Source organism: Oncorhynchus masou, chromosome 14 (genome assembly GCF_036934945.1).
Source record: "Oncorhynchus masou masou isolate Uvic2021 chromosome 14, UVic_Omas_1.1, whole genome shotgun sequence".
NCBI lineage: Eukaryota > Metazoa > Chordata > Actinopteri > Salmoniformes > Salmonidae > Oncorhynchus > Oncorhynchus masou.
In genome coordinates this window covers 13,989,217-14,015,759 of record NC_088225.1, presented here as the reverse complement: position 1 = coordinate 14,015,759, position 26,543 = coordinate 13,989,217, and the positions used below count along the sequence as shown (strand labels likewise).

At 43.0% G+C, this 26,543-nt stretch overlaps 3 protein-coding genes and 1 pseudogene across 5 annotated transcripts; all 4 read left to right on the top strand.

Moving 5' to 3' along the window:
* The first annotated feature begins 442 nt into the window (after positions 1–442).
* LOC135554322 (FAD-dependent oxidoreductase domain-containing protein 2-like) lies at positions 443–7,796 on the top strand (annotated as a pseudogene).
* A 407-nt stretch (positions 7,797–8,203) lies between these two features.
* Positions 8,204–10,758, top strand: ankrd54 (ankyrin repeat domain 54). Of its 2 annotated transcripts, none has more exons than XM_064986561.1 (8): positions 8,204–8,870; positions 9,170–9,217; positions 9,331–9,429; positions 9,558–9,629; positions 9,807–9,869; positions 9,942–10,066; positions 10,162–10,269; positions 10,418–10,758. In XM_064986561.1, the coding sequence occupies exons 1-8, from the start codon at positions 8,492–8,494 to the stop codon at positions 10,490–10,492; spliced, it is 969 nt and encodes a 322-aa protein (XP_064842633.1). In that variant the 5' UTR covers positions 8,204–8,491; the 3' UTR covers positions 10,493–10,758. The 2 variants fall into 2 exon arrangements, with proteins under 2 accessions (XP_064842633.1, XP_064842634.1); XM_064986562.1 differs by having other exon boundaries at positions 8,206–8,870; positions 9,807–9,854.
* A 234-nt stretch (positions 10,759–10,992) lies between these two features.
* Positions 10,993–19,939, top strand: LOC135554319 (HMG box-containing protein 4-like). Of its 2 annotated transcripts, none has more exons than XM_064986557.1 (13): positions 10,993–11,067; positions 11,787–11,868; positions 12,022–12,158; positions 12,246–12,321; positions 12,437–13,018; positions 13,155–13,358; positions 13,491–13,687; positions 15,376–15,457; positions 15,558–15,622; positions 15,766–15,865; positions 17,027–17,202; positions 17,373–17,495; positions 17,688–19,939. In XM_064986557.1, the coding sequence occupies exons 2-13, from the start codon at positions 11,832–11,834 to the stop codon at positions 17,730–17,732; spliced, it is 1,824 nt and encodes a 607-aa protein (XP_064842629.1). In that variant the 5' UTR covers positions 10,993–11,067; positions 11,787–11,831; the 3' UTR covers positions 17,733–19,939. The 2 variants fall into 2 exon arrangements, with proteins under 2 accessions (XP_064842629.1, XP_064842628.1); XM_064986556.1 differs by having other exon boundaries at positions 15,534–15,622.
* A 345-nt stretch (positions 19,940–20,284) lies between these two features.
* Positions 20,285–25,955, top strand: LOC135554318 (GTPase IMAP family member 6-like). The gene is made up of 3 exons (XM_064986555.1): positions 20,285–20,455; positions 21,088–21,242; positions 21,349–25,955. Exons 1-3 carry the CDS (start codon positions 20,431–20,433, stop codon positions 22,219–22,221), a joined length of 1,053 nt encoding a protein of 350 aa, XP_064842627.1. The 5' UTR covers positions 20,285–20,430; the 3' UTR covers positions 22,222–25,955.
* The last annotated feature ends 588 nt before the right edge of the window (positions 25,956–26,543 follow it).

Sequence of the window (26,543 nt, the reverse complement as noted above, 5' to 3'; positions counted from 1 at the left end):
CATTTGGCTATTATACATCTATTGATCTATTACCAATCTATAGATAACCTGATTCAACAGGTTTCAACAAAATAGAGAAGGGAGATACCATGACTCAACAGAAATGTATGTTGCAGCTGTAGAAGGCAAAAATAAGAGCAATTTCTAGGCATGAGAACTTTATGAATAGTTAATTGTGTTTATGATATTATAATAATATGCGTGCTATGTTTCACTTAATTAAAAATGTATAATGATTAGTATGTCTTTCACCAAAACATTATCAAACTACTACAATTATCTCAAAATCTCAAAAAGTTTTTAGCATTGTAATAAAGAATGTAAAATGTGTTACTTTGGCTACATGATACTTTTGTATCAAAAGTATGGAACATTTCTTGTCCATCGCTTTAAATTTTTATCACGCCCTCTATTTTACACACAAGCTCTTGGCCAGAATAGAGCAGCGTTTATTGGTCAGAGTACTGTGGTATGCTGGAGTGTCGTATCAAGGGATGGGGCTCCGTTATGAAATTCAGACTATCGGTTGTTGGAGAGTTTTATTTACAGACCAAATGCAAAATTATATGGGATTAGATGAGAGGGAACCACTGCAGTGAAAGGTAAAACATCCTACTTTAATAGATATGCTGTGTGTTTTGTGCTCGTGGAGCGCTTCTCAACCAGCTGTCTAGTGCAGCTGCATCCCCTCATGTCGAGTTATGATGTCGGGCCAGAGTTTCAAGGCAAGCACGGGGATACACCCCATGAAGGCCCGCTATTGTCGTAGTTTCTCTGTTCTTCCACTCACTTGAACAATGCTATCTGATATGTTATTTCAATTGACCTTCTTATGTTGGTAAATCCATTGAAAAGAGTTGCATAACTTTGACAATAATATGGTTGCTGCTTGCCAGTGGATATTTTCAGATTGCAGCTTTCAAAACTTACATTTGCCGTTAATTACTGTCACCAGGGTATTGCAATGACCTTCACTAAACCCACTCTCCCACCATTAAATGCCTCCATTGCCTTTTACTCATTCATAGGTAATGGATTCCTCTATCCTTCTTCTCCTAGCCCTCCTGGTCGCCCTGGTCCAATGTTTTCCTGATGACTACTACAGTCACAACAGCACCCGTCACCATGACTACTGTGTGCTTGGAGCCGGGCCTGCAGGCCTTCAGATGGGTCACTTTCTCTCCAAGAGTCAGAGAGAATACATTATCTTGGAGAGGAACTCTGGGCCAGGGAGCTTCTTCAATATGTGAGTGCCTCTGTAGTAATGGGTGTCGACAATATCGGGTATTGCACTTGCTGAATCAATTTTCCAACTCAGCAAGGTATTTTGTGAGAGTACAACAATGATGCAACTTTCTCTATTGCCCTGCTCATAGAAATATGTTCTGACCTACACCATGTACATGAACATGTGTTGTATCTCATGGATGTTTTTTCTCCCTTTAAAGATACCCTTGACACAGGAAACTCATCAGCATCAACAAGATCTACACAGGGAGCCGGAACCGAGAGTTCAACCTTCGTCACGATTGGAACTCCCTCCTGAGTGACAGGCCCGACCTGCTGCTTCAGCGAGTCAGCCGGGAGCTCTACCCAGACGCAGACTCATTCCCCCGCTACCTCTCCATGTATGTGAAGGAGCTGGGGCTGAAGGTCCAGTATGGGGTGGACATCGGGAAGATCAGGGCCTCGGAGTCTGAATCAACTAGAGGTAGGGGATACATACTGACTGACCAGCGTGGACTGGACTATACATGCAGGTACTGTGTTATATCTATACACATATCTAATGTAAAAGGTTGGAAATATGGAACAATTCTCCACTATGCATACCATTAAAGAGATGATTCTCTCTCTCTCTCTTTCCTACCCACAGAGTCCTCCTGGTGTTCACAGGACTGTGGGATCCTCAGAAGGTCCAGTTTGAGGGCTCAGACCTGGTAGAGGGCTATGAGTCCATCCCTGTGGACCCAGAGGAGTATAAGGACCAGGCCGTGCTGATCCTAGGTAAGGAGAACTCAGCATTTGAAACAGCTCAGAGCATCCTGGGTCGGGCCAGCCGGATCCATCTCTACAGCCCGAGCCCGGTCCGCCTAGCCTGGCAGACACACTACGTCGGAGACTTCAGGTACTGAGAGGCATCATCAGGTTTTGACTCCCATATTGTCCTCTCCTACCAATTGTTCTTTCTTTTGTTTCACTGATTTAGTACTCCTGCAGCAGTGTTTTAGATCGGAGTATGTTGCTATTCCCTTTAGCATAATCTGTTCATATCAAAGTGACCTATTTCCTCTCTTCCACAGAGCTGTGAACAATGAGCTGCTAGACACGTACCAGCTAAAGTCCCTTGATGGGCTGGTGGAGGGAGGCCTTGAGGACATCGCTATTGTCAGAAATGGAGAGGATGAAAAGAAGCTCTCATGCAGAAAGCAGAAGTGCAGATCCAGTGGGAAGGAAAAGCGTGGCAAGTTGTTCCTATCTGAGCTGCTGGACAGTTTGGATGGGAAGAACAGTTCAAAGGTCACAGTGACAAACCTGCCTGTGTACCACAATGACAACTCCGCCAGCCATATGATCGTGTGATCCGCTGCCTGGGGTTCCGGTTCAACTTCAGCATCTTTGATGGGTATGTAAATTATCATTTTACAGTGTCATGTCTTTACATAATGCGAAAAGAGTTCTGTTAAAATTTATGTTTTCTATGGAAGTGGTGGATCTTCTATTTTATCATTTTCATTGGAAAAGCCATGCTGTTTCAGTCAGTCTGTCCTAATGATACCGTTAATCTCTCCAGCTCGGCCCGCCCACCAAGCAGTGAGGGTGCCAGGGGGCGGTTGCCAGGGGTGACAGCCTGGTACGAGGGGCAGGGAACCCCAGAACTTTTTGTTCTGGGGACGGCAGCCCACTCAAGAGACTATCGCTCTTCTGCAGGGGGGTTCATCCATGGCTTCCGATACACAGGTAACCATTCAAACTGCTGGTATTACAACGTAGACAAGAGTACAACTACACTCTGTATAGTTAGTAACTGCCTGTAAAGGGGGGGGGGGTATTTGAAATGACAAATTTGTCTATAAAATAATGTTTTTATCGACAAAATGTGTTTGTTTTTTCACTATTTATTGTTGTAACTTTGTTATGTGTTCCACCCTAGTGCGTGCTGTACATAGAGTCCTTGAGCTGCGTTACCATAGCAACTCCTGGCCAGCAATCAAACTGTCAAGCAGTCAGCTGCAGTCCTGGCTGTTGAGGAGGGTCAATGAGGCCTCCGGACCATACCAAATGTTTGGGGTACTTGGAGACATCATTTTACTGAGAGGGTAAGTAGTGCTGAACCACTGTGCACATTTTTCTTCATGATTATTGTCCCTCATGGTAATTTACCTTTCTCTACCAATGAATCTTGCATTGATTGATTGTCAATAGATATCCCGATTTATGTTCACTAAGGCTGTGTTTACACAGGCAGCCAAATTCTGATATTTTTTTTCACCGATCTGTATTTTGACCAATCTGAGCAGCTCTGAAAACGATCTGATGTGAAAAGATCTGATGTAATTGGTAAAAATACCAATTTGTGTAAAAAAAGGTCAGAATTGGGATGCCTGTGTAAACGCAGCCTAAATTAATCCATTTGTGAACCAGTTTAACTTTAAATAATCTTCTCCTTTCCTGTCAGCTCTCACTGTGAGTACCTGGAGGAGTTTCCCCTCCAGGCCCTGCCCCAGTTCTCTTCTCTGTCTGGCCACCAGCCCTCCAAGCATGGGCTGCTGGTTCTGGTTCTACAGTACGGGCTGAACCGCACAGACTCACTGGGCCCTGGCAGGGCAGAGTCAGAGTGGACCCGTGCTTGGAGGTCCAACTTCCTCCACCCTGTTCTATACTACTACGACAAACTTCCCACTGGTGAGTGTGAGAATGTTAGAAACCTTATGAAGTGTACGAAACAGTTTGGCCTTATGGTTGTATTAAAAACTAAGTTAAGTAATGACATTCAAATTAAGAGTATGTCTGTGTATAGTACAAGGCATCTTTGTAGTATGACGTCAGCATTCAAACCTACGTATGTATGCAAAAACAAATACATGTTATTCTTTAATTTGTCTGCCATCCTAAACAGAGAGGGACATGAGACACCGTCCTGTTGGCTGGCCACTGCCACGTCCCAAGGCAGTGCATCACATGATCGAGGACTTCTTGACTGAGTGGGATGGGCCCATCTCCCACAGCCAGCCACTGCGGCGCTTCCTGGAACACTGTCTCCACACTGACCTCAGGGCCTTCTATGCAGGTAGAGCATGTCCTTACCTGATCCCTCATTACAACACCTTATTATACTAGGGTAGATATGCTCTTAGTATGCTCTTAGGATATGTCCTTTATATTTCCATATACAGTACCTCCTACTCATCTATTTATATCACACAGGATTTGTTTGTTCACTTGTGACATACTGTCATACAGGATCTGTGTTATTACTGTTTTATTATGGTTCTGCACACTCAATTACTTGATTACTGTTTTACAATGTGTAAAACTGAACTTGTTTCTTCTCCCAGAGTCATGTTTCCGCTTATCCCTTACCAATCGAAAGCCACCCCTGTTTTGTCGTCAGGGATACCTGAGGAAGCATGGGATTGTTAGGAATAGTCAGCTGTGGCAGCATGCCCATGAAGCTGGGCTAATGCCTGGAGGACAGGACTCTGCATCCACAGACACAGAATTCCCTGATTACCTTACACGAGCTGGAGCCTCAGTGTCCTCTGCAATAAACCTTGATTTCTGATTGTTTACCCAAGGATCCCAAAACTAAGCCTATGACAGTTTTGATGTCCCAAGACATTCTCTACCTCCCATTATAATGTCCATGAAAATATACAGAGTCTACAAAACATTAAGAACACCTTCCTTATATTGAGTTCCACTCCCACTTTTGCCCTCAGAACAGCCTCAATTTTTTGGGGCATGGACTATAAGTTGTCGAAAGCGTTCCACAGGGATGCTGGCCCATGTTGACTCCAATGCTTCCCACAGTTGTGTCAAGTTGGCTAGATATCCTTTGGGTGGTGGACCATTCTTGATACACACGGGAAACTGTTGAGTGTGAAAAATCCAGCAGTGTTGCAGTTATTGACACAAACCGGGGCACATGGCACATACTACCATACTCTGTTCAAAGGCACTTAGATATTGTCTTGCCCATTCAGCCATTCAACAAATCATTCTTTAACCTGTCTCCTCCCCTTCATCTACACTGATTAAAGTGGGGTTAAGTGACACCAATAAGTGTGTAATGGAAAGAGCAGGTGTTCTTAATGTTTGTACACTCAGTTTGTATATACAGTACCAGACAAAAATTTGGACCACCTACTCATTCCAGGGTTATTCTTAATTTTTACTATTTTCTAAATTGTACGATAATAGGGAAGACATCAAAACCAAGAAATAACACATGGAATCATGTAGTAACCAAAAAATTGTTAAACAAATCAAAATATATTTTATATTTCAGAATCTTCAAAGTAGCCACCCTTTGCCTTGATGACAGCTTTGCACACTCTTGGCATTCTCTCAACCAGCTTCATGAGGTAGTTACCTGGAATGCATTTCAAAAAGTTAATTTGTGGAATTTCTTTGCTTAATGCATTTTAGCCAATCAGTTGTGTTGTGACATGGTAGGGTTTGTATAGAAATAGCCCTATTTGGTAAAAGACCAAGTCCATATTATGGCAAGAACAGGTCAAATAAGCAAATGACAGTCCATTATTACTTTAAGACATGAAGGTCAGTCAATATGGAACATATCAAGAACTCTGAAAGTTTCTTGAAGTGCAGTCGCAAAAACCAAGAGCTATGATGAAACTGACTCTCATGAGGACCGCCACAGGGAAGGAAGACCCAGAGTTACCTCTGAACTCTGCTGCAGTGTAACGGTTTTCTTGTGGTGAAGGAGAGGCGGACCAAAACGCAGCGTGGTGGTTATTCATAGTTCTTTAATATAGACACTATACATGAATAAACTGACAAAACAAGAAATGTGAAAAAAAACAGCCCTATCTGGTGCAAACACAGAGACAGGAACAATCACCCACAAACACAGTGAAACTCAGGCTACCTAAGTATGATTCTCAATCAGAGACAACTAATGACACCTGCCTCTGATTGAGAACCATACTAGGCCGAAACATAGAAATACCCAAATCATAGAAAAACAAACATAGACTGCCCACCCCAACTCACGCCCTGACCATACTAAATAATGACAAAACAAAGGAAATAAAGGTCAGAACGTGACATGCAGAGGATAAGTTAATTAGATTTACCATCCTCAGAAATCGGCAATTAACTGCACTTCAGATTGCAGCCCAAGTAAATGTTTCACATAGTTCAAGTAACAGACACATCTCAACATCAACTGTTCAGAGGAGACTGCTTGAATCAGGCCATTGTCGAATTGCTGCAAAGAAACCACTACTAAAGGACACCAATAGGAAGAGGAGACTTGCTTGGACCAAGAAACACGAGCAATGGACGTTAGACTGGTGGAAATCTGTCCTTTGGTCTGATGAGGCCAAATTGGAGATTTTTGGTTCCAACTGCCGTGTCTTTGTGAGATGCAGAGTAGGTGAACGGATGATCTCCGCATGTGTGTTTCCCACCATGAGGCATGGAGGAGGAGGTATGGTGGTGTGGGCGTGCTTTGCTGGTGACACTATCAGTGATTTATTTGGAATTCAAGGCACACGTAACCAGCATGGCTACCACAGCATTCTGCAGCAATACACCATCCCATCTGGTTTGCACTTAGTGGGACTATCATTTTGTTTTTCAACAGGACAATAACCAAAAACACACCTCCAGGCTGTGTAAGGGCTATTTGACCTAGAAGGAGAGTGATGGAGTGCTGCATAAGATGACCTGGCCTCCACAATCAGCCGACCTCAACCCAATTGAGATGGTTTGGGATGAGTTAGACCGGAGAGTGAAGGAAAAGCAGCCAACAAGTACTCAGAATATGTGTTAATTCCTCCAAGACTGTTGGAAAAGCATTCCAGGTGAATACCTCATTTTATTTTTATTTTACCTTTATTTTACTAGGCAAGTCAGTTAAGAACAAATTCTTATTTTCAATGACGTTCTAGGAACAGTGGGTTAACTGTCTGTTCAGGGGCAGAACGACAGATTTGTACCGTGTCAGCTCGGGGGTTTGAACTTTCGGTTACTAGTCCCACGCTCTAACCACTAGGCTGCCCTGCCGCCCCATGAAGCTGGTTGAGAGAATGCCCATAGTGTGCAAAGCTGTCATCAAGGCAAAGGGTGGCTACTTTGAAGAATCTAAAATATGTTTTTATATTTGTAACACTTTTGGTTACTACATGACTCCGTATGTGTTATTTCATAGTCTTGATGTCTTCACTATTATTGTACAATGTAGAAAATAGTAAAAATAAAGAAAACCCTTGAATGAGTAGGTGTGTTCAAACTTTGACTGTATATTCCAAATATTTTGGTTGAACAACCATCCTGATTCCTCTTGAGAGTTGGCTGCTTATTCCATTTGATTCCTTAAATCATATTTATATATTACACTAAATTGTGGCATATTTTATATGATGAAACTTTAGATTTGAATGTGTGTACAAACAGTATGGGTGATGTTGGGTTTTAATTGCAGTGTGATCTATGACTTATGCATTATTTTTTTATACTATTTGTGTAGGCCTACTACTGTTATTTATCTGCTTACTTTATTTTCTGTTGCAACAGATGTAAGACATTAAAGAGAGAGAACATAATGCTCAGATGTTTCCATGTTTTTGTAGTATTATACAGCGTACATGGTTATGGGCAAATAATATTTCTTGAATTTCTTCACTCTTCACAAATTGTACCTGTTTTCAAGATTTCTTGAGTGCAACAGCATCCATGATTTTATTCATAATATCAAATGTGATTAAAGATATTCAATGTTCCTTGTTATCCGGGATCTTTGGGACATTATGGTCCGGATGAGCTCATATAGAACTAACCCGATATTGAGTACTGTAGCACACATCTCGCCTGTCCTGCTTGCCATTTGCTTCTTTTGCACGGGGGTGGGTGCTTTGTTTCGAGAGAACGAACAACGTAGGCTCTGATTGGTAATAGTCATTGTCAACGTTTCTCTTTACAATAGGACCGCCTTTTACGGCTTGTTCTCGTGATAATTGAAATTATGAAACAGGAGACATTTTGGTTCTTGTAACAGGGACCTATCTTGAATTCAAAGCATGAACATATGAGCCACAATGGTAGATATGCGTAGAATCGTTTCTGTATTGATGTTCTAGAGCCAGCGATGGCAACGGAGAAAATAAACGACGTATTCAAAGTTGCAAGTCAGTTCATCAACATAAATGACTATTTTTGTAGCTACTAGTACTGGCTTGCGAACAAGGATCATTTTGAAGAGCGAAACACCCAAATAAATCTTCCACATGAGTCGTTGAACATGGACGGGTGGAGTCCAATTGTTGCAAGAGCTTCTGACGATGAACGTTCAAGCTCCGAGGGTGAATACACGGTGGAGACTGGACCAAAAGAAGCGGAGGAGAGAGGGGGTGAACTAAAGATACATGATGAGAGTGTGGATGGAGGTGCTGCTGAGGGATTTGGGATAACTGGCTTTGGAGAGGGCACCGTGAGATTGAGTCGTACAGGACAGACCGCTGAACAAGAACTTCGGTACCTCCACTTGCTATGGGAACCCAGTCGAGTTGGATTAGGTGCGGGTGTGGCGAGCAGCAAACCCGGGAAGGTGACAGGGTGTAGAGCGAGGCGGCAAGGGAGAGCCCGGCGAAATGTGGGGCCCATTGGAAAAGATATTTATGGTACAGAAATTCCACACACTCAAAATTGCAGAGAATTTTTTTTTGTTGATGGAGAGAGCCGTGAATTCCACACCCAATCATGAGGTGTGAATAGTGTAAAGCTGTGTGAATGTTGCGGAGGGATGGGATGTCATGCAAATCTGCCTATGGCTCCTGAACTTTGACAAAAGTATCATCAGTATGCATTATACTAGCCTAACACATCAGACGGTGATAGGCATGTCAACACTCAAAGCACAGAGTTTAGCATTCTATCTGATGTTTACCTAACCTTTAGCTTGTTTGTTCATTCTCTCTAGCGGTGAAGAGGTTTCGAGAGGCTGCCAATGGCAACGACATTGATACAGGTAGGCACTGAAAATAACTATTGGAACATCAACTATTGTGAGACTTAACAAGACTAAGTAATATATGGTATCTCTTTCAGGTGTTTAATGTTTCTGTCTCTTTTTTTATCCAGTGCGCAGGCTTCTTCAAGAAGACGTAGACCCTTGTTCAGCAGATGACAAAGGAAGAACAGCCCTCCACTTCTCCTCCTGTAATGGCAACGAGAGCATCGGTAAGTCAAAGTGAGAAGTGCAAGGGGCTCATGATTCATTACTCAACAGTAATGACATTGTTATGAACTAATAATAGTCACAGCAGCATTACTGTGAACAAATGATTAACTCGTCCCCTTCCTTCCAGTGCAACTTCTTCTGAGCTACGGCGCTGACCCTAACCAGCGGGATGGCCTTGGGAACACCCCTCTCCATCTGGGTAAGAACAACACGTCATCGAAAGTATAGCATTTAGTTCAGTGGTGTACAACATTTCTACTTTAGGTCCCAATGGTAGAAACGTAAAAGATTAACATTTTATTTTGATTGAACTTTTCCATGTCTGAAAAATGTATATTTTTCCACAATTTTTCCACTTCTGCACCTGTCTATACAGCGGCCTGTACCAACCACGTGCCTGTAATCACCACATTGCTGAGAGGAGGTGAGAAGCCATACGGTATGAAGACACATGGACATACATACTGTACACCTGCTAATGATAACTTGTTAATGTTGTGTTTCTGTTCAGGCGCACGTGTGGATGCCCTAGACCGAGCAGGAAGGACCCCCCTGCACCTGGCACGCTCCAAACTCAACATCCTGCAGGAAGGAGACTCGAGGAGTATAGAAACTCTTAGAGGGGAGGTCACACAGGTAGTAAGGGGTTATTACAACAGCACTATGTAAACATTAGTATACCAACATTTATTTGGTGCAGTCTGAAATTCTCTCTCTCCATGGCTCTGTAGATCATTCAGATGCTGAGGGAGTATCTGAATGTGATGGGACAGAGTGAGGCCAGAGAGAGACTGGATCATATCTCAACACAGCTGCAGCACACACGCACCAAAGAACAGGTAAGACACATTTGTGTTTAACTCACTCTCACACATACCTGTTTCTTTGGCATTGAACCAAATGGTAACACAACCAATTGGTATAATTTTTTTTACACGTATGAATGAGTCTTCATAGGTGACAATTATGACTTCTCTTCTGTTTCAGGTTGATGAGGTAACCGACTTGCTGGCCAGCTTCACGTCACTCAGTCTACAGAAGCAGAATTTGGGGGATAGGTAGAGGGGGCTCTCTTTGTGGATACATTCTTCTGTTTACAGCAGAGTAATGGGCATACTACTGTGATAAAGTAACTAAAAAAGATCTTTGAGCTCATTACCCTTGACTGTTGTGTTGGTCTTCCTCTCAGCATCTTTATGTCACTGCCTTTTTTCTGTTGCCTTGCATGTGTTGTACATGAATGTTTACTGAAAAAAAAATAATCATGGTCATTGTTGTAAATGGTTGTAACAATCTTAGTTAATGGATTAAAAAAATATTTGGAAATATTTGTTGCCTCTGCTTTATAAGAAAATACGGTGTAACAGTAATATGCATTGTCAGTTAATGTAGTTATCATCCATTCATAGAATTAATACATGAAAAGTAATTGTTACAAATTGGTTACAATATCTTCAAATTAACAGACGCAATGTATATTTCCAGCCAATTGACATTGTGCACTACAATAACGTACACGATTTCATTGTTCTGATTCGCTACATCACAGTCAAGTCCCTCCCCCTGCCGATACGCATCGTTGTAGACTGATATCAAAGATGGCGACTGGAACCGCGTAAATTGGTGATTCCGGAGAGGTAGTAAAATTACATATAATTGTACATTTCTTCTCACTTTGCGACAGTAAAATTCACATATTCTCACCTCAGCATGCTAAACAGAATTTATGAACCAAATGCATGAAAATTACTTTCTTTGTCCGTTTAGACTGATATAGGCCTAGCTGCACCAGAAGCCACGGACTGCTATTGCAGTACCTTCCGGATAACCCAGCACATAATCAGCAATACGAGTTAGAAGAGGTTCCAAATGTTGGGAGTTAGGGACTCTCAGCTAATGAAAGGGGGTGTGTTTGTGTATTTTTTCGAAAGTAGGCGGGAATTTATCCTTCAATTGCCTAAACACACTTCAGTTTTGTAATGTATCTATTATTACTATAGGCTCAAGCATGCCATTTTATCAGTGTATACTGTTATCCAAACTTTAAGGAGAGACATCAATTACAGAAATTGAATGTCCTCTCTCATCAACCATATGGGGTGGCGAATTGAAACAAGGCACTTCTTGCTTTTTGAAGGGGTTTACTCAGTTTGATCAATTTGGTGTTAAAATACTTCTTTGTTGTTGTCTCTTATTTTTTTTACATCCTTCCATTCACAGTGAAATGTAAATATCCTGTATTTTTCAGTAAAACTGCTCAAAGTCACAAGTTGCTTGTCTGTTATATTGGCTGAGTCAATGGCTGATGTTTCCTCCATATCCCTATGACTGTGTTCTAATATCTTGCTATTGTTAGTGACACAGAGAGACAAGCACGCCGTTTGAAGAGAAAAGAGAGATCATGGCTTTTGAGGAGATCAAGAAGAAAGGAGTAGTTGGTAATTTGTGCCAGTTCTTTCCTCTAATACCTCTTATGTTCTTTTGAAGAAATCTGTCAATAATTTAGTTATTAAAAGTCATCATCATCATCATTCCAATTGTCATGCAATGCCTGAAGTTCCCAGTGTGCATTACAACTCCCTCTTTCTCAGAGGTAGGGATGGAAGGGGAAGTGGGCCTTGTGGCTGGTCGCAGTCAGAGAGAGAAGAGGAGATCATACAAGGACCTGCTCAGAGAGGAGGAGGAGATTGCTGCACAGGTCCGCAAGTCCTCCAAGAAACGGCCCAAGGTAACAGCAGAACACTGGTTTCAAAATGAAGTGCCATGTAGTTTCTGTTGGTTGTAAATTTAGTAAAATCCTGACTTTTTCATTTAGGACTCAGAACCTTTCTTATTGGGAGGGGACTCCCATAAGAAGAAGAAAAAGCACAGTGAAGACTACTATTACAGAGGTAAAGGAGGAAGGAATTCTGCTCTGTCAATAAAAAAGATTGAATTATTTGCGTGAATTTTATGCTGAACCGACTCATTATATTCTCACTCTCCCTTCACGATGTTCTTTACCAGACCAGCAAGGCTCAGGCCCACCTCCCCACAAGAAGAAGCGAAAGTCTTCGGACCACTCCCTTTCCCTGTCCTCCCATCCCACAGACACAGCCATGGGGCTCCTACAGGCCATCACCTCCCCAATGGCCACCGGCTCAGACCCGAGCCCACACCTGCACAAGAAGCCCTCCTACCCCTCCTTCTCTTCCTCCCACTTCTCCAAAGACCGCAAACGTGATGGGAGCACCGGAGGAAGCAAAGGCAGCCACTCCTCTCACTCCCGCCCTATGTCCTCATCCTCCTCTTCCAAAAAGCACTCCTCCTCCAAGTCGTCGTCTCTGTTCCATGGTGGTACCGGTACCCCTAAAGGAGATCTCCTGAACATACGTGAGCCGGATGGGCTGATGATGAAGCTCATGGTCTCGCCTAAGGAGAAGGCCGAAGGAGAGGGCTTTCCCTTCCCTCCCCACTCCTCCTCATCCTCAAAAGGGGGGATAAAAAAGGAGAAGGACAGAGACCGGAAGCAGCTCTCTAAAGTCCCCAAGAAGATGCAGCAGAGCCGAGATCCACTGCCTGTTGTGGGGAAAGAAGTGGAGGTGGAGGGTAAGAGGGCCGTTGGCTAAATTTATCGCTATGAGAGACATTATTCGAAACTCATTTGTATGTGCACTTAACCACTTTTCCTGTATTTGTGTTGATTCCTGCATGAACCCTATGTCCTCTCTCTCTTGTGTGTCAGGGCACTACGGTGGGGGTATGGGGGGAGACAGCTCCTCCTCGGGGGGCGAACTTGAGGCAGGAGAGCTGGTGATAGACGACTCGTACAAGCATCTGTCAAAGAAAAAGAAGAAGAGCAAGAAAAGCAAGAAGAAAAAGGAGAAAGAGAAGGACAGAGAGAAAGACAAAGGCGGGAGAGAGAAGAAGCACAGCAAAGGATCAGGAGGTGATTAGAAACATTTGGAACGCTGCCGCTAGTCTGCCTTAGTCCTATTGCAGAACGATGTTTAACATTGGTTACTTCAACAGTTACTTGAATTATGCATTCTAATATGTGCTCCTTGTATGCTTTCTCCAGGGGACCCATCGAGAGGCCACACCCATACCCATGGCTCAGCCAATCACTCTGCAGCTGGTGGAATGTATGCCATGGGGGCCCCCATCCCTACTCCCATCCTTACTCACCATCATCAAAGTAATGAAGTAGCAATGATGGAGAAGAAGAAAAAGAAGGAGGAGAGGGAAAGGGAAAAGCACGAGAAGGAGAAAGATAAGGTAAGAACCCAAAACAGATTGGTAGTTCAGGCTTTTAGACAGTGTTTCCTGCATTTTGTACAGTGTGTGTATATACAGTGCCTTGCGAAAGTATTCGGCCCCCTTGAACTTTGCGACCTTTTGCCACATTTCAGGCTTTAAACATAAAGATATAAAACTGTATTTTTTGTGAAGAATCAACAAGTGGGACACAATCATGAAGTGGAACGACATTTATTGGATATTTCAAACTTTTTTAACAAATCAAAAACTGAAAAATTGGGCGTGCAAAATTATTCAGCCCCCTTAAGTTAATACTTCGTAGCGCCACCTTTTGCTGCGATTACAGCTGTAAGTCGCTTGGGGTATGTCTCTATCAGTTTTGCACATCGAGAGACTGACATTTTTTCCCATTCCTCCTTACAAAACAGCTCGAGCTCAGTGAGGTTGGATGGAGAGCATTTGTGAACAGCACTTTTCAGTTCTTTCCACAGATTCTCGATTGGATTCAGGTCTGGACTTTGACTTTGAACCATTCCATTGTAGATTTTGCTTTATGTTTTGGATCATTGTCTTGTTGGAAGACAAATCTCCGTCCCAATCTCAGGTCTTTTGCAGACTCCATCAGGTTTTCTTCCAGAATGGTCCTGTATTTGGCTCCATCCATCTTCCCATCAATTTTAACCATCTTCTCTGTCCCTGCTGAAGAAAAGCAGGCCCAAACCATGATGCTGCCACCACCATGTTTGACAGTGGGGATGGTGTGTTCAGGGTTATGAGCTGTGTTGCTTTTACGCCAAACATAATGTTTTGCATTGTTGCCAAAAAGTTCAATTTTGGTTTCATCTGACCAGAGCACCTTCTTCCACATGTTTGGTGTGTCTCCCAGGTGGCTTGTGGCAAACTTTAAACAACACTTTTTATGGATATCGTTAAGAAATGACTTTCTTCTTGCCACTCTTCCATAAAGGCCAGATTTGTGCAATATAGGAATGATTGTTGTCCTATGGACAGAGTCTCCCACCTCAGCTGTAGATCTCTGCAGTTCATCCAGAGTGATCATGGGCCTCTTGGCTGCATCTCTGATCAGTCTTCTCCTTGTATGAGCTGAAAGTTTAGAGGGACGGCCAGGTCTTGGTAGATTTGCAGTGGTCTGATACTCCTTCCATTTCAATATTATCGCTTGCACAGTGCTCCTTGGGATGTTTAAAGCTTGTGAAATCTTTTTGTATCCAAATCCGGCTTTAAACTTCTTCACAACAGTATCTCGGACCTGCCTGGTGTGTTCCTTGTTCTTCATGATGCTCTCTGCGCTTTTAACATTGGATCATTCAGAGATCCTCACTGAACTTCTGGAGAGAGTTTGCTGCACTGAAAGTAAAGGGGCCGAATAATTTTGCACGCCCATTTTTTCAGTTTTTGATTTGTTAAAAAAGTTTGAAATATCCAATTAATGTCGTTCCACTTCATGATTGTGTCCCACTTGTTGTTGATTCTTCACAAAAAATACAGTTTTATATCTTTATGTTTGAAGCCTGAAATGTGGTAAATGGTCGCAAAGTTCAAGGGGGCCGAATACTTTCGCAAGGCACTGTATATAATATATCAAATCAAATTTGATTGGTCACATACAAAGATTTAGCAGATGTTATTGCGGGTGTAGCGAAATGCTTTATATATATACATGTCTCATCTCCTTTCTCTCTCAGCCCAAGAAGAAGAACACAACAGCTTACCAGGTGTTCTGTAAAGAGTACAGGGTCAACATCAATGCAGAGCAGCCTGGACTAGGTGGGCAGAGTTATCCCTTTTTATAATTACATTGTAACTATTAATGATTGTGGTACATATGTTATACAAAATTTAGAGAAAGACTTTACTGTGTTTGCAGTGTTCGGGGAGCTGAGCAAAAAGTTGGCAGAGGTGTGGAAACAGCTCCCAGAAAAAGATAAACTGGTAAGTTTCACTTGAAATTACCAATTTAAAAAGAGAGTTGATTGATAATTCTAATAAACATTTGAAATCAATTTAAGAATGGCGCGCCAGCACTATGCTATGAGTCATGGTTCATGGCCTAAATTGCTTCTATATACACATAGGTGTGGAAGCAGAAAGCTCAGTACCTGCAGCACAAGCAGAACAAAGCTGAGGCCACCACAGTCAAACGCAAGAGCTCCACAGATGGAGTCAAAAGCAAAGGTAAGAGCTAGGGATGCACGATAAATCGGTGAGCATATCGGAATCAAACGATATTAGCTAAAAATGCCAACATCGGCATTGGCCCGATGTCTAGTTTAACACCGATGTGCAAAACCGGTGTCAAAGCTGACGTGCATACGTATATAATGTAAGTAGATGACTACACAGAACAAAAGCAGAAAAATACTATGCGCACACTTCCAACAACTTAACAAGTTCAAGTTGAGCAGTCATTTGAAAGAGTAAGACATTTCAGCGAGACAACGCAAAGGCAAAATCCATTAACGCCAAGATAATGGAATTCATTATGCTACTTGCTATGGGCGTCACGACTGACATTTGGACCAGCGATGTCAGCCCCATGAGAATGTTGAGTCTGACAGCACAGTGTGTCAACGTGGTATTACATGCTCAAGAATGTGCTGGTTATCATACCGCTGCTTCCATTTAAAAAATGTTTGAAACTTGGAAACATGAACACACTTCTAGTGTCATTCGAACAACTGACTGGAGAAATAAGATAATCAACTGCGTCTGCAGCAGATACCCTCTGTCATGGCATTAAAACGTCTGCTCAACAAAACTGCCCACACCGACCGTGGGGTTATAACTTAGGCCGTGAACAAGCGATTCTCTCTGAGACTCTTTACTGTGTCACCACCATGCTCGATGCTAGCTACAAGGACCGCTACTTCAATGCAGACAAACAGGGTTTACGTGAAATGTTACAACGCTGGGCCAATTGTGCGCTGCCCTATGGGACTCCCAATCATGGCCGGATGTGATACAGTCTGGATTCGAACCAGGGACTGTAGTGACGCCTCTTGCACTGAGATGCAGTGCCTTAGACCGCTGCATCTATGTGTGTGCGTTAACTATTTAACCTCACTAGAATGCTTAAAAGGCTGCTAAAATGTCAAATATCGTTATCGTTTTTTTGGGGCAAGGAAAATATCGGTATCGGCCAAAAATGTGATATCGGCGCATCCCTAGTAAGAATCCACCCTGCAGCCACATTGGCCTTGCAGCTCTATCAGCTTTGACAGTGATTACAAGTCAATCAGTAGTCCTGTCCCTTCTCTATGCTGCTTTATCTCTCAGTAGCCCACAGGACTCATGGTCAGTTGGTCACTGCCTGTGTTGTATTTGTATGGGTCTCAGGCTCTGTGAAGGGCATGGGGCTGGGAGCAGGGCTGGTGTCCCCCAACCGGGCGTCTGTGGGTGTGTCCCTGTCACCAGCACGGGTCCCTGATGTCGACCCCATCGATGCGGCCGCCCACCTGCAGCTACTGGGAGAGTCCCTGTCCCTCATCGGCCACCGATTACAGGAGACAGAGGTACACACCAACCAACTATTCCCTGTATCTTTTAACTTAGCTGTTGTGTCCAAACTTACTCTGTTCACCTACAACAGAAATGTGTCATTATCACATTCATATGAGTAAAGACTGAACAAAGATTTGTGTGTAACCACTAGACTAACTGCCTCTCCTCTTACCTCACTCAGGGGATGGTGGCGGTATCAGGCAGTCTCTCTGTACTGCTGGACTCCATCTTGTGTGCCCTTGGACCCCTGACCTGCCTCACAGCACAGATCCCCCAGCTCAACGGATGTCCCCGCCAAGTCTTGGTAAATCACTCACACCTTGCCATCTATTTGAAATGTTGTTCTGAAAGGTTTCATCTCCCACTTGGGCTGTAAAGTAAAAATATGTGGCTGTAAAATAAAAATATGTGGCTGTAGTGACAGCACATTGTGTGATAGCAAGTGTGTTGCATAAGGCCAGCCTGAAACATTTCTCTCCTTTTATGTCTCTTTCAGTCCAACACCTTGGACAATATTGCCTACATCATGCCAGGGCTGTGAAGCCAACAGAAACATTCCTTTCCCGTCTACTGAGGGTCTTCGCCATGAAGTAAAACATTTGGAGTGAGAGTGCCCATTATAGAAGCGTGGCTTGTGGCTTGGGATGCAGACAATTATTTATGCAGCAAGGCATTGGAAAACGTGGATATTAATACTTTCAACATGTTTTTAAAATGTATTTTAAAATGTGTTCATTTCCTTATTTTTTTTTTTACTGAAACCTATTTTAATGAACACTCTTTTCTTTCCCTCTGGCATGTCTGTTAGCGTCTTCAGATTTAACTGTATGTTTTTGTGTGAATGTGTGTGGGCGTGTGTGTTTTCTATGTGTATACAGTATCTCCAGAGGCTAGTTTTTACTCAAAAGGACAAGCCAGGGCCCAAGTCCACCATTGTTCCTCTTCCATCAACATACCATGAAAATAATATATTTGACAACTGTTCATGTTTGTTTTACCAGTTAATTACATAATGACTTGTTCTTTTGTATATATGCTATTTTACTGAGTATTAAGGTTTAGATTTTGATTGTAGAATTAAATTTGTATACGGTAGAAACATTTTGAGGCAAATGCAATCAAACTACTGTTGTGGGTTTTGCAGCTTTTGAAGCACAAAGCTGTAAGCCACATTTTCATTAATACATTTCTTCCTCTGAGTATACAGTATGGAAATGTTGACAATAAAAATGACAGTGTCAACATGCAGACTGAGCATAGCAGACTTATGACTGGTATGTACCACCACCACCTTTTTTCAACTACAGCTGTTGTTCTGACTCCTAAACACAAACCAATGAATGAATAAGGCTTGTATTTATTGTAACAAACCATTGTAGTGTATCAAGATCATTTACATTTTAAGGCCAGTTATACCAGTTATACAACTGAAATTGCTATTTTTAAGTGAGTAAATGAATTGTACGTGAAATGCAGCAGCTACCTGTGAATCCTCAGGATCCTTGTCAGACTGAGGACGATATGCTTTTCTCTACACATACAATAGCACTAGAACACTATGTCTGTGCTTCCACATGCCTCTGTGTCCCAGCCAGGGAGGAATGCAAAACCTTCTCTAATGACGTGTTTTGGATTTTTGTTAATCTCTCTAAACCCGAGAAGTAAAATCTAGTGTAATTTGGTCAGCTAATTCATACGTGTTAGAAAATGAGAGAACGTTTGGTGATACTGATGATTTGTCGCCACAGATGGTTTATTTAAATGGCAAGTTAAGCGAACTAACATGACTGGTTAGGATAATAAACGTGTCAGGTTAGGAGAACGAGGTCAAGGTTACGCCTCGATCACACTGGCATTGTTTTGCATTTTGGTTCACCAGAAGTACATTTCCGATGGAACGCTGCGTTTGATTTGCAACATTGCGTTGCTGTGCATTATATGTGGAGCGTACATTGGATTGATTGAACGTATACGGCTTGACAGAAATGGTAGAAGAAGGTGAATGTTTAACTTTTGTGGCACGCATATCCAGATGATGCTGCGCCATTTTGCGCTTGACTGTTGGTGTGATCGAGGCGTTATGAAAATCGCTCAGTTACAACGTTACGTTTTCAACAACAGTTGTCCCCGACGCGACCACTAGATAGAGCTGTAGGCCTAATCCATTTAACCAAACCGGTAGAAACGTAAACAAACTTTTTGGCGACCAATCACTGCATGTGTATATGAAGATGGCGACACATAATAAGTATCGACATAACACAATGGTCTTCAACCTGTTCTTGCCCAGGGACCCCCATCCTATATTAGCACCAAAAAAATATCACGACTTATCAGGTGAATTAAGTAATCAACATTTTAAAATGAATATATTTGGTAAATCGTTTTTCATTATTTTGACCCCACATAATTTGGAAGAGGAAGTGTAAACTCTAGCATATCATATTAGGTAGAACGGTAACACATTTTCGCTAAGAGCATCTGTTTAACTGGTTAAACAAAGGTTAGCCATGTGTTGTCAAACATTTGTCCAAATCAAAAAAGCTTACCAGAAAGCCAGTGGCACTTCTGCACTGGTGGCCTATTTGCAAGTGCTTTTTCAAAGCCTATGTCAGACACTCCAGTGAGTGTCATTTTGTATAATTTTGACCTGCACTGTTGGAGCTTGAAGTTTAAGAATTTCACTGTACCCTGCAATTACATCTGCGACCATGTCATTGTGATGAATAAACTGAGAAATAAAACTGACGTCATTGTATGTCATTCAAAATTAGTTTATTCTGTTGTTGCTAGCAGTAGTCATAACATTGAAATACAAATATTTATATTCGCGGACCTCCAGTTGAATGCCCCTGACATAATATAATGCACATCCCTTTCAATTCTGGCAGATTATCAGTCTACACACGAGAATGTGCTCGTGAGATTAGATTTTTTTGGAAGTTTGAGCAAGTTGCCATGAACATATTGATTCGAATGTTGATGCATAATTCGCATTTTAAGAAGTCAGCCTACTTTACTTTTTGTGTCACTGCATCAAAAGACACTACAAAAACGTAGCAGGCTAAAACCGGCTTTTCTTGAAGAGCAGTGACTGTACGGCTACGCCCTGAAGACTGCAGAAGCACACAGCACCGACTGATCCTTCTTCTAATGAGTCAGGACGTAGGCACGAGGAAATTGACTAGCGTTCATATTAAATACGGCAATAATATCTGGCAAGATCTCACAATCAAGAGATGGCATCAGGTCCCCCACAAACAGGTACATGTAGCCTACCAATTATTCACGCAGGTTCCAGGAAGTGTAGGCGTTTGTTTACGACTATTTCATACTCGCGTGTGCGCTGTTAACTCGCCACACACGCACTTTTCGGCCTGTCAGTTTTTAGAACGTGGGGGAGGCATTTCGCATTTCGTTTGAGCTGTCTCTTTGGGCAGTAGATAAAACGTGTTTACATCTTCTGCTGCATTTTATTGCCAAGGGTTTCCCAAACTCGGTCATGTGGCACGTTTTGTTTTTTTGCCCTAACACGATACAGATGATTCAAATAATCAAAGCTCGATGATGAGTTTATTTAAATCAGCTGTGTAGTGCTAGGGCAAAAAAAAAAACGGACCGAGTGTGGGAAACCCTGGTATAGCCTATGAGATGTTTCGTGATTCGAGTTCGTTCTATTCATATATTTTTTTGTCTCACAGGAAAAATATGTACAATGTCTCCATTGTTACAATACATATTTCGGCAGACCTTTCAGAGATACAAAAGTCGTTGCTTATTGAACAGTACTAATGTAAACGGAAACTAAAATCAGATGACAGAACTTGTGATGTGTGCAGGCTACTAAATCCTCCCTTTCTAAGAACACTCCATCTCCTCGCCTTGTCCCAATGCAGAGCTGAGGCTGGTTCTGCTCGGCGGGACAAGAGCAGGACAGAGTGCAGCTGGAAACGCCATACTGGGCCGCCAGGCTTACCTTACCCAGACTGCCAGTGAGCCAGCTGTCGCTCAGGAATGTGAGAAGCACAGAGGAACCATAGCAGGGAGATGGGTAAGATACTTTGTTGATTCTTTACAAGGACAGCAGCCTACACACTGATCAAATGACTTAAATGTCAACCAGAGGTTCTAACATTACACACTGTTTTTGCCTGCAGGTATCAGTGGTAGACGCCCAAGACTGGTTCTGCTCAGAGCGCCCCCCGGAGGAGGTGAGGCACCATGTCTCCTCTTGTGTGGCCCTGTCGGCCCCGGGGCCTCATGCCTTCCTGCTGTGTGTCCCTGTGGACCGGCCGGCTGACATGGAGCTGCGGGCCCTGGAGGCCCTGGAGAAGGTTTTTGGCCCCACTGCAGTCAGTGGACACACCCTGGTCATCTTCACCCACACAGACCAGATGGTTCTGGGACAACAGCTGGACGAGTACATCACCACCAGACGCAAAGACCTACTGGAGCTGGTGGTGATGTGTGGAGACCGCTATCACTCTCTGGAGAGGAGGAGTAGAGGAGAGAAGGATGAGAGGAAGAGTGTGGAAGAGCTGCTGGAGAAGGTTGAACAGACTGTAAAAGAGAGCGGGGTGGAGTTCTACAGCTGCCCCCTCTACCAGGAGGCTGAGGCCAGGGTGAGAGAGAAGCAGGCAGAGATAGTGTGGCAGAGAAGAGGGGGAGAGGAGCGAGATGAAGAGGTGCCCTCCTCAGCCTCACCTCCAGAGCAAGAGCTAGATGATGAAGAGATGGCAAGAGTTAGGGAGGAGGCAGAGAGGAGTGTGCACAACCTGAACATAGACACCGAGGGTATTACCTCTCTTTCTCCTGCCTCTGCCTCTCCATCATTTCTCTCGTCCTTGTGGCAAGGATTGACAGGGTGGCTGAGGAGGCTGCCCAAGATGCTGAGGATGGAGTCTCTGCTGGGGGCTTTCGTTGGCCTGTTCGTAGGTGGGCCCGTTGGGCGGATGCTGGGGGCCACTGTGGGCTCAGTAGCCACTGAAGTGGGGAGAAGGAAGACCCTGAAGACAGAAAAAAACAAATAATGGCAATGGGATACATATCTCCAGTTATTAACATTAAAGGGACATTTCACAATTTTTCAACTTCATATTCATCATCTCCAGCACAAACCCAATATCAACATATGTGTAAATTGCGTATTTCTGTTTTGTAGTAAAAAAATATTGAGGAAGATGTTTCCAATGACATCATCAACCATTTTGTATTTAATGCCTACTCACAATTAGTCATCATCTTCCTCTTTCTTTTTTACCACAGAACAACGCACCATTTTCACATATGTTGATGTTGGGGTGGTGCTGGAAATGGTAAATATGAAGTAGAACAATTTTAGTTTCCCTTTGTTATTTCACTGCACTTATATTTTATTGAGCATTGTGCAATTGGCTTGTATTTGACCAACGTACAGTCCTCACAATACTTGTTATAATATTTGTTGTTTGGCTGGTCATATTTTCAAAACCCATTATTATAGAAGGTATGGTAGCGTTTACTAAAAACTTCAAATAAAGGGGAAGTTACATACACAATCCACTTGGTGGAGACATTGACCAAAACATTGAAGTTGAACATTAAATATTTGAGCTCAACTGAAAACAGATATCTTACTGCTAACTGAAGGAAATATAATACCATTTCTAAGGCAGTTTGTTGTGTCCTGTATATGTCACAAGTTGATACTTTTAAAGGATACAATTACACATTTCCCTCAGACTGAATTTAGTCATTTAATGGCCAAAATGTTCAAGCACTATATTTAGGAGTTGAGTATAGGCTACATTTTGAAAATAAGACTTTCACATGACGCATGATAGGTAGCGGATACCTCCGCTATAGACGGACCATCTGCAGCAGTGTGTGTTAGCTGAGGACAATTGCTAGAGCGTATAGAGGGCGTTAATAATAGTGGTGAGGCGTGTGGAGTCCTAAGTGAAAGTGCCTCTGACTTTGGAAAACACTGAAGCACTGCTCTCAAAGCTTCCTATTTTTTCTTTATGATAAAACGGTAGGTTACGGGTTTGACATTGATGTAATTGATACTCTGTTAAAACCATCAGTCAAACCCATCTTTACATCTCTCTCTTTAAGTTTCTCTCCCTCTCTCTCTAAGCTGACAGAGACCCTGCCTGTGGAACAGCTAGGCGTTTCCGAATGTGGGTGGTCCGCCGGGGGAGGGAGAGAGAGAATTAGTCCAGCTCTCATGTTTCCTGAGAAGAGAGGGAGGAAAGGAATGAGAAAGAGAGAGTGGGGAGAGAGCAAGAAAGAGGAGAGAGTGAATATGTGTGCGCGAGAGAAAGAGAGAGAACATGCTCAGGGATTACATCTGTCTTCCAGATGTGGCCTCCCCAGTTGTCTGAAACAGGGGGGAAAAATAACGTTTAAAAGTAAAGGAAAATTGGTGCTAAACAGTTTTTTATTGTTAAGGATTCCGCATACAGTACAGTGCGGACTACAGTATAGCGGTCTACAGTGAACCAGGGTATGATGCCAGTTCATTCCTTATGAAACTCCAATGAAATGACGTGGTGCACCCTTCCAGTAGACACCTTAAAGATAATGCATATAAAAAAGAACACCTGTCCAAATATTGTTCTGTCTTATTGGATAAGCATCAGTGAGAGGACAGTGAGTAATGATAGAGGGAGGTAAGAAGGGATGAGAGAAGGGTGGAAAGTAGGGAGATGTATTTCTATACTCAGACACTGTGAGTTGAGGCAACCATGCCGTTAGGCCTAAATCAGAGGGAGACTGTATCTCGTCTGTGTAGACAGTTGTGGCCCAGGGTTGGTCCTCAGAGGCTGAAGCCTCATCAGGACGGCAAAGGATGCAGAGTTGATTTGTGCCTGTATGCATAACCAAAGCCAAAAATCTGAACGAACAGCTCATGGAATCACTAGTGACCCATCATTAACACAACGGCTGTAACTTCTGAAACTTTCCCTCTGAGCAAAAATGTTGTTCTAAGGACCTTGTGGTCCTCCATTGAAGTGGGGGCAGCTCGCTGTGAGTCGTGGACACCGAAATATTGTTTTGTTATCGCGCAAACCAAAGGAAAATAAACAGGATGACACACTTTTTCCTCCACCGCACACAAGGCCTCTCCCTTTGCAAGCTCACACAGCACTCACCGTAAACTGCTCAAAATATCAACAGGACAGGACTGATTACAACCACAGCATACCCTCTAATACACATCAAATACTGTATGGTCTCTGTGGTTTGTTGAGAAGAACATCTGAATAAAAATACAGCAGGCTACAAAGACATTGGCTGAATGAATCTGGACCATATAAAAAGAGACTGTTTTATCCCTGGAGGTAATCACAGAGGAAATAACAAATACTACACGTGCCAACCAGAATTAACAAAAATACGTTTTGAGAAAGGTAGACAGAAACCTTTGTTAAAACGTGGGCTAATAATGTGGTGATATGGTGTGTCTAGATATTAGAAAGGCCTTTTGATGGTGGCTAGCCTACTGGGTGGGTAGCAAGTGATATGCCAACTTGGAAATTCAAGGTTGATTGTTACTTTGAGTCATAGATTTTTTTGCTTTGCATATAGTGAGGCATACTGTAATAATTATATCACAGCCCATGCTGTTCCCCTTCCAACAGAGCAAGGCCTAAAAAGTTAGGTCCAGCGGCCTGCCTGCCTGCCTGCTCTCCTCACCAAGTGTGCTCCACGGCACAGGCTCTAAGTCCACTCATCTTCTTCCTATTAGTGCTGTTTTCATGTTCCTCCCTGTAGCGTGAGCGTGTGTGTGTCTGAAATTGTTTATGGAGCACTGTGAGGAGCTAACATTTGCCCTGTCCATGTGTGGGTTGGTGCGACAACTCATAAAGCCAAGATGAAAGCTTCGGCCAAGTTAGCAAATAATAATGCAAGGAAGATGTGTCCATTGTAACGGCGCATTGAAGGGTATGAAGATGTTTATAGCTGGCTGGCAATATTAAAGTAGTTGACGTTGAATGGTAGTGTCAGTTTATTGCTTCATGGGGTGATATGTCATGCCAAACACATGATTTACTATTATGGCTTTTGACATTTTTTACCTTAGAAGGGGTAAGACTACCTCTGTCAATGATCACATAGAACAGTCAACATAGAACTTCCAAATGAATCTGTTTATTTCAGTTATCCAGACCATTTGACATTGCTTTGATTGGTAAAGAATGTAATACATATTCTGTAGCTATTAACAAAATGTATTATAATGCACAACTGAAAACAAGGACAGCACTAATTTTCTTAGAGTACAATTAGTGCATGCTTTCACACAAATCAATGTAAGTGTCAGGACAAAGAAGAGACCACAGCCAACATGACTGTAGGCCTACAATCACGTACATCTGCCGAGGTTAGGGGAGCTAGCACAATCCAGTGGACGGACAGACGCACGCACACAGCCAGCCTCACATGCACCAACAGCTGGACTGATGTTTAGGATGGGAGAAGCATGACTGGGTGGAAGTGGACTGGTGCAGTCAGCCAATATGAGAGTCACCATTCATCCTCTCACACATTGCTGGACTGCCTTGGACCTGAGCCAGATGTGGAGAGGAAGCTAGAGGAGAGGGACGGAGATGGAGACAGAAGAGGGGGAGTGTAGCGAAAGAGAAATTAAGAGAATTAGGAAGTTCTTTTGGAATTTTTGTGTGTGTAATGTTTACTGTTTTTCATTGTTTATTATCTATTTCACTGGCTTTGGAAATGTAAACATGTTTCCCATGCCAATAAAGCCCCTTGAATTGAATTGATTTGAATGAGAGAGAGAGAGAGAGAGAGAGAGAGAGAGAGAGAGAGAGAGAGAGATGGTATGCATCCCTGTCAGGAGGAGTGTACAGTACTTGGTCCTACTATGAGATGTTTTATGTGTGTGAGAGTGGTACCACAGGAGGGGAAGAGGGGTGTGGTTGGACAAGAGGCAATTACACAATTACATAAAGAGGAGGAGGAGGCAACACTGAGCCATCTTAAAAAGACATCCAAGCCAAATTTCCCAACAGCTTTGGAAAGAGTTTTAAAAAGAGTTATCTGTGTTGCAGTGAAAGTTTTAGAACTTGGGATAAAGGGCTGGGAGGGCTGGGTTGTTGTTGGTGTGACAGTTCTTAAGGGTTTGTGGTTTTACACCACACCTCCTACAAAAGCCAGTGCTTGAGAATTTACTGGAGGGGAGGGGCCTGACTCCGGACTAATGACGACTCACTATGGGCTGTGGGTGCTGGATGGCCCCAGAGCTGGCCATAACTGATGAATAGTGTGGTCCACACTAACTGACATGCGCCGTTGGCTATAAGTGGGTGCGGTGCACAGAGCCTTTTGAAGCTGGGGCCGTGGGCTG

Coding starts and splice junctions, on each gene's coding strand:
- LOC135554318 (XM_064986555.1), top strand. CDS start 20,431: ATGGCATCAGGTCCCCCACAAACAG. Junction 20,456..21,087: donor ATCAGGTCCCCCACAAACAG/GTACATGTAGCC, acceptor GTCCCAATGCAG/AGCTGAGGCTGGTTCTGCTC. Junction 21,243..21,348: donor GAACCATAGCAGGGAGATGG/GTAAGATACTTT, acceptor TTTTGCCTGCAG/GTATCAGTGGTAGACGCCCA.
- ankrd54 (XM_064986561.1), top strand. CDS start 8,492: ATGGACGGGTGGAGTCCAATTGTTGCAAGAGCTTCTGACGATGAACGT. Junction 9,430..9,557: donor TAATGGCAACGAGAGCATCG/GTAAGTCAAAGT, acceptor CCTTCCTTCCAG/TGCAACTTCTTCTGAGCTAC. Junction 9,630..9,806: donor GAACACCCCTCTCCATCTGG/GTAAGAACAACA, acceptor CTGTCTATACAG/CGGCCTGTACCAACCACGTG.
- LOC135554319 (XM_064986556.1), top strand. CDS start 11,832: ATGGCTTTTGAGGAGATCAAGAAGAAAGGAGTAGTTG. Junction 12,159..12,245: donor CCTCCAAGAAACGGCCCAAG/GTAACAGCAGAA, acceptor TTTTTCATTTAG/GACTCAGAACCTTTCTTATT. Junction 13,688..15,375: donor ACGAGAAGGAGAAAGATAAG/GTAAGAACCCAA, acceptor TTTCTCTCTCAG/CCCAAGAAGAAGAACACAAC.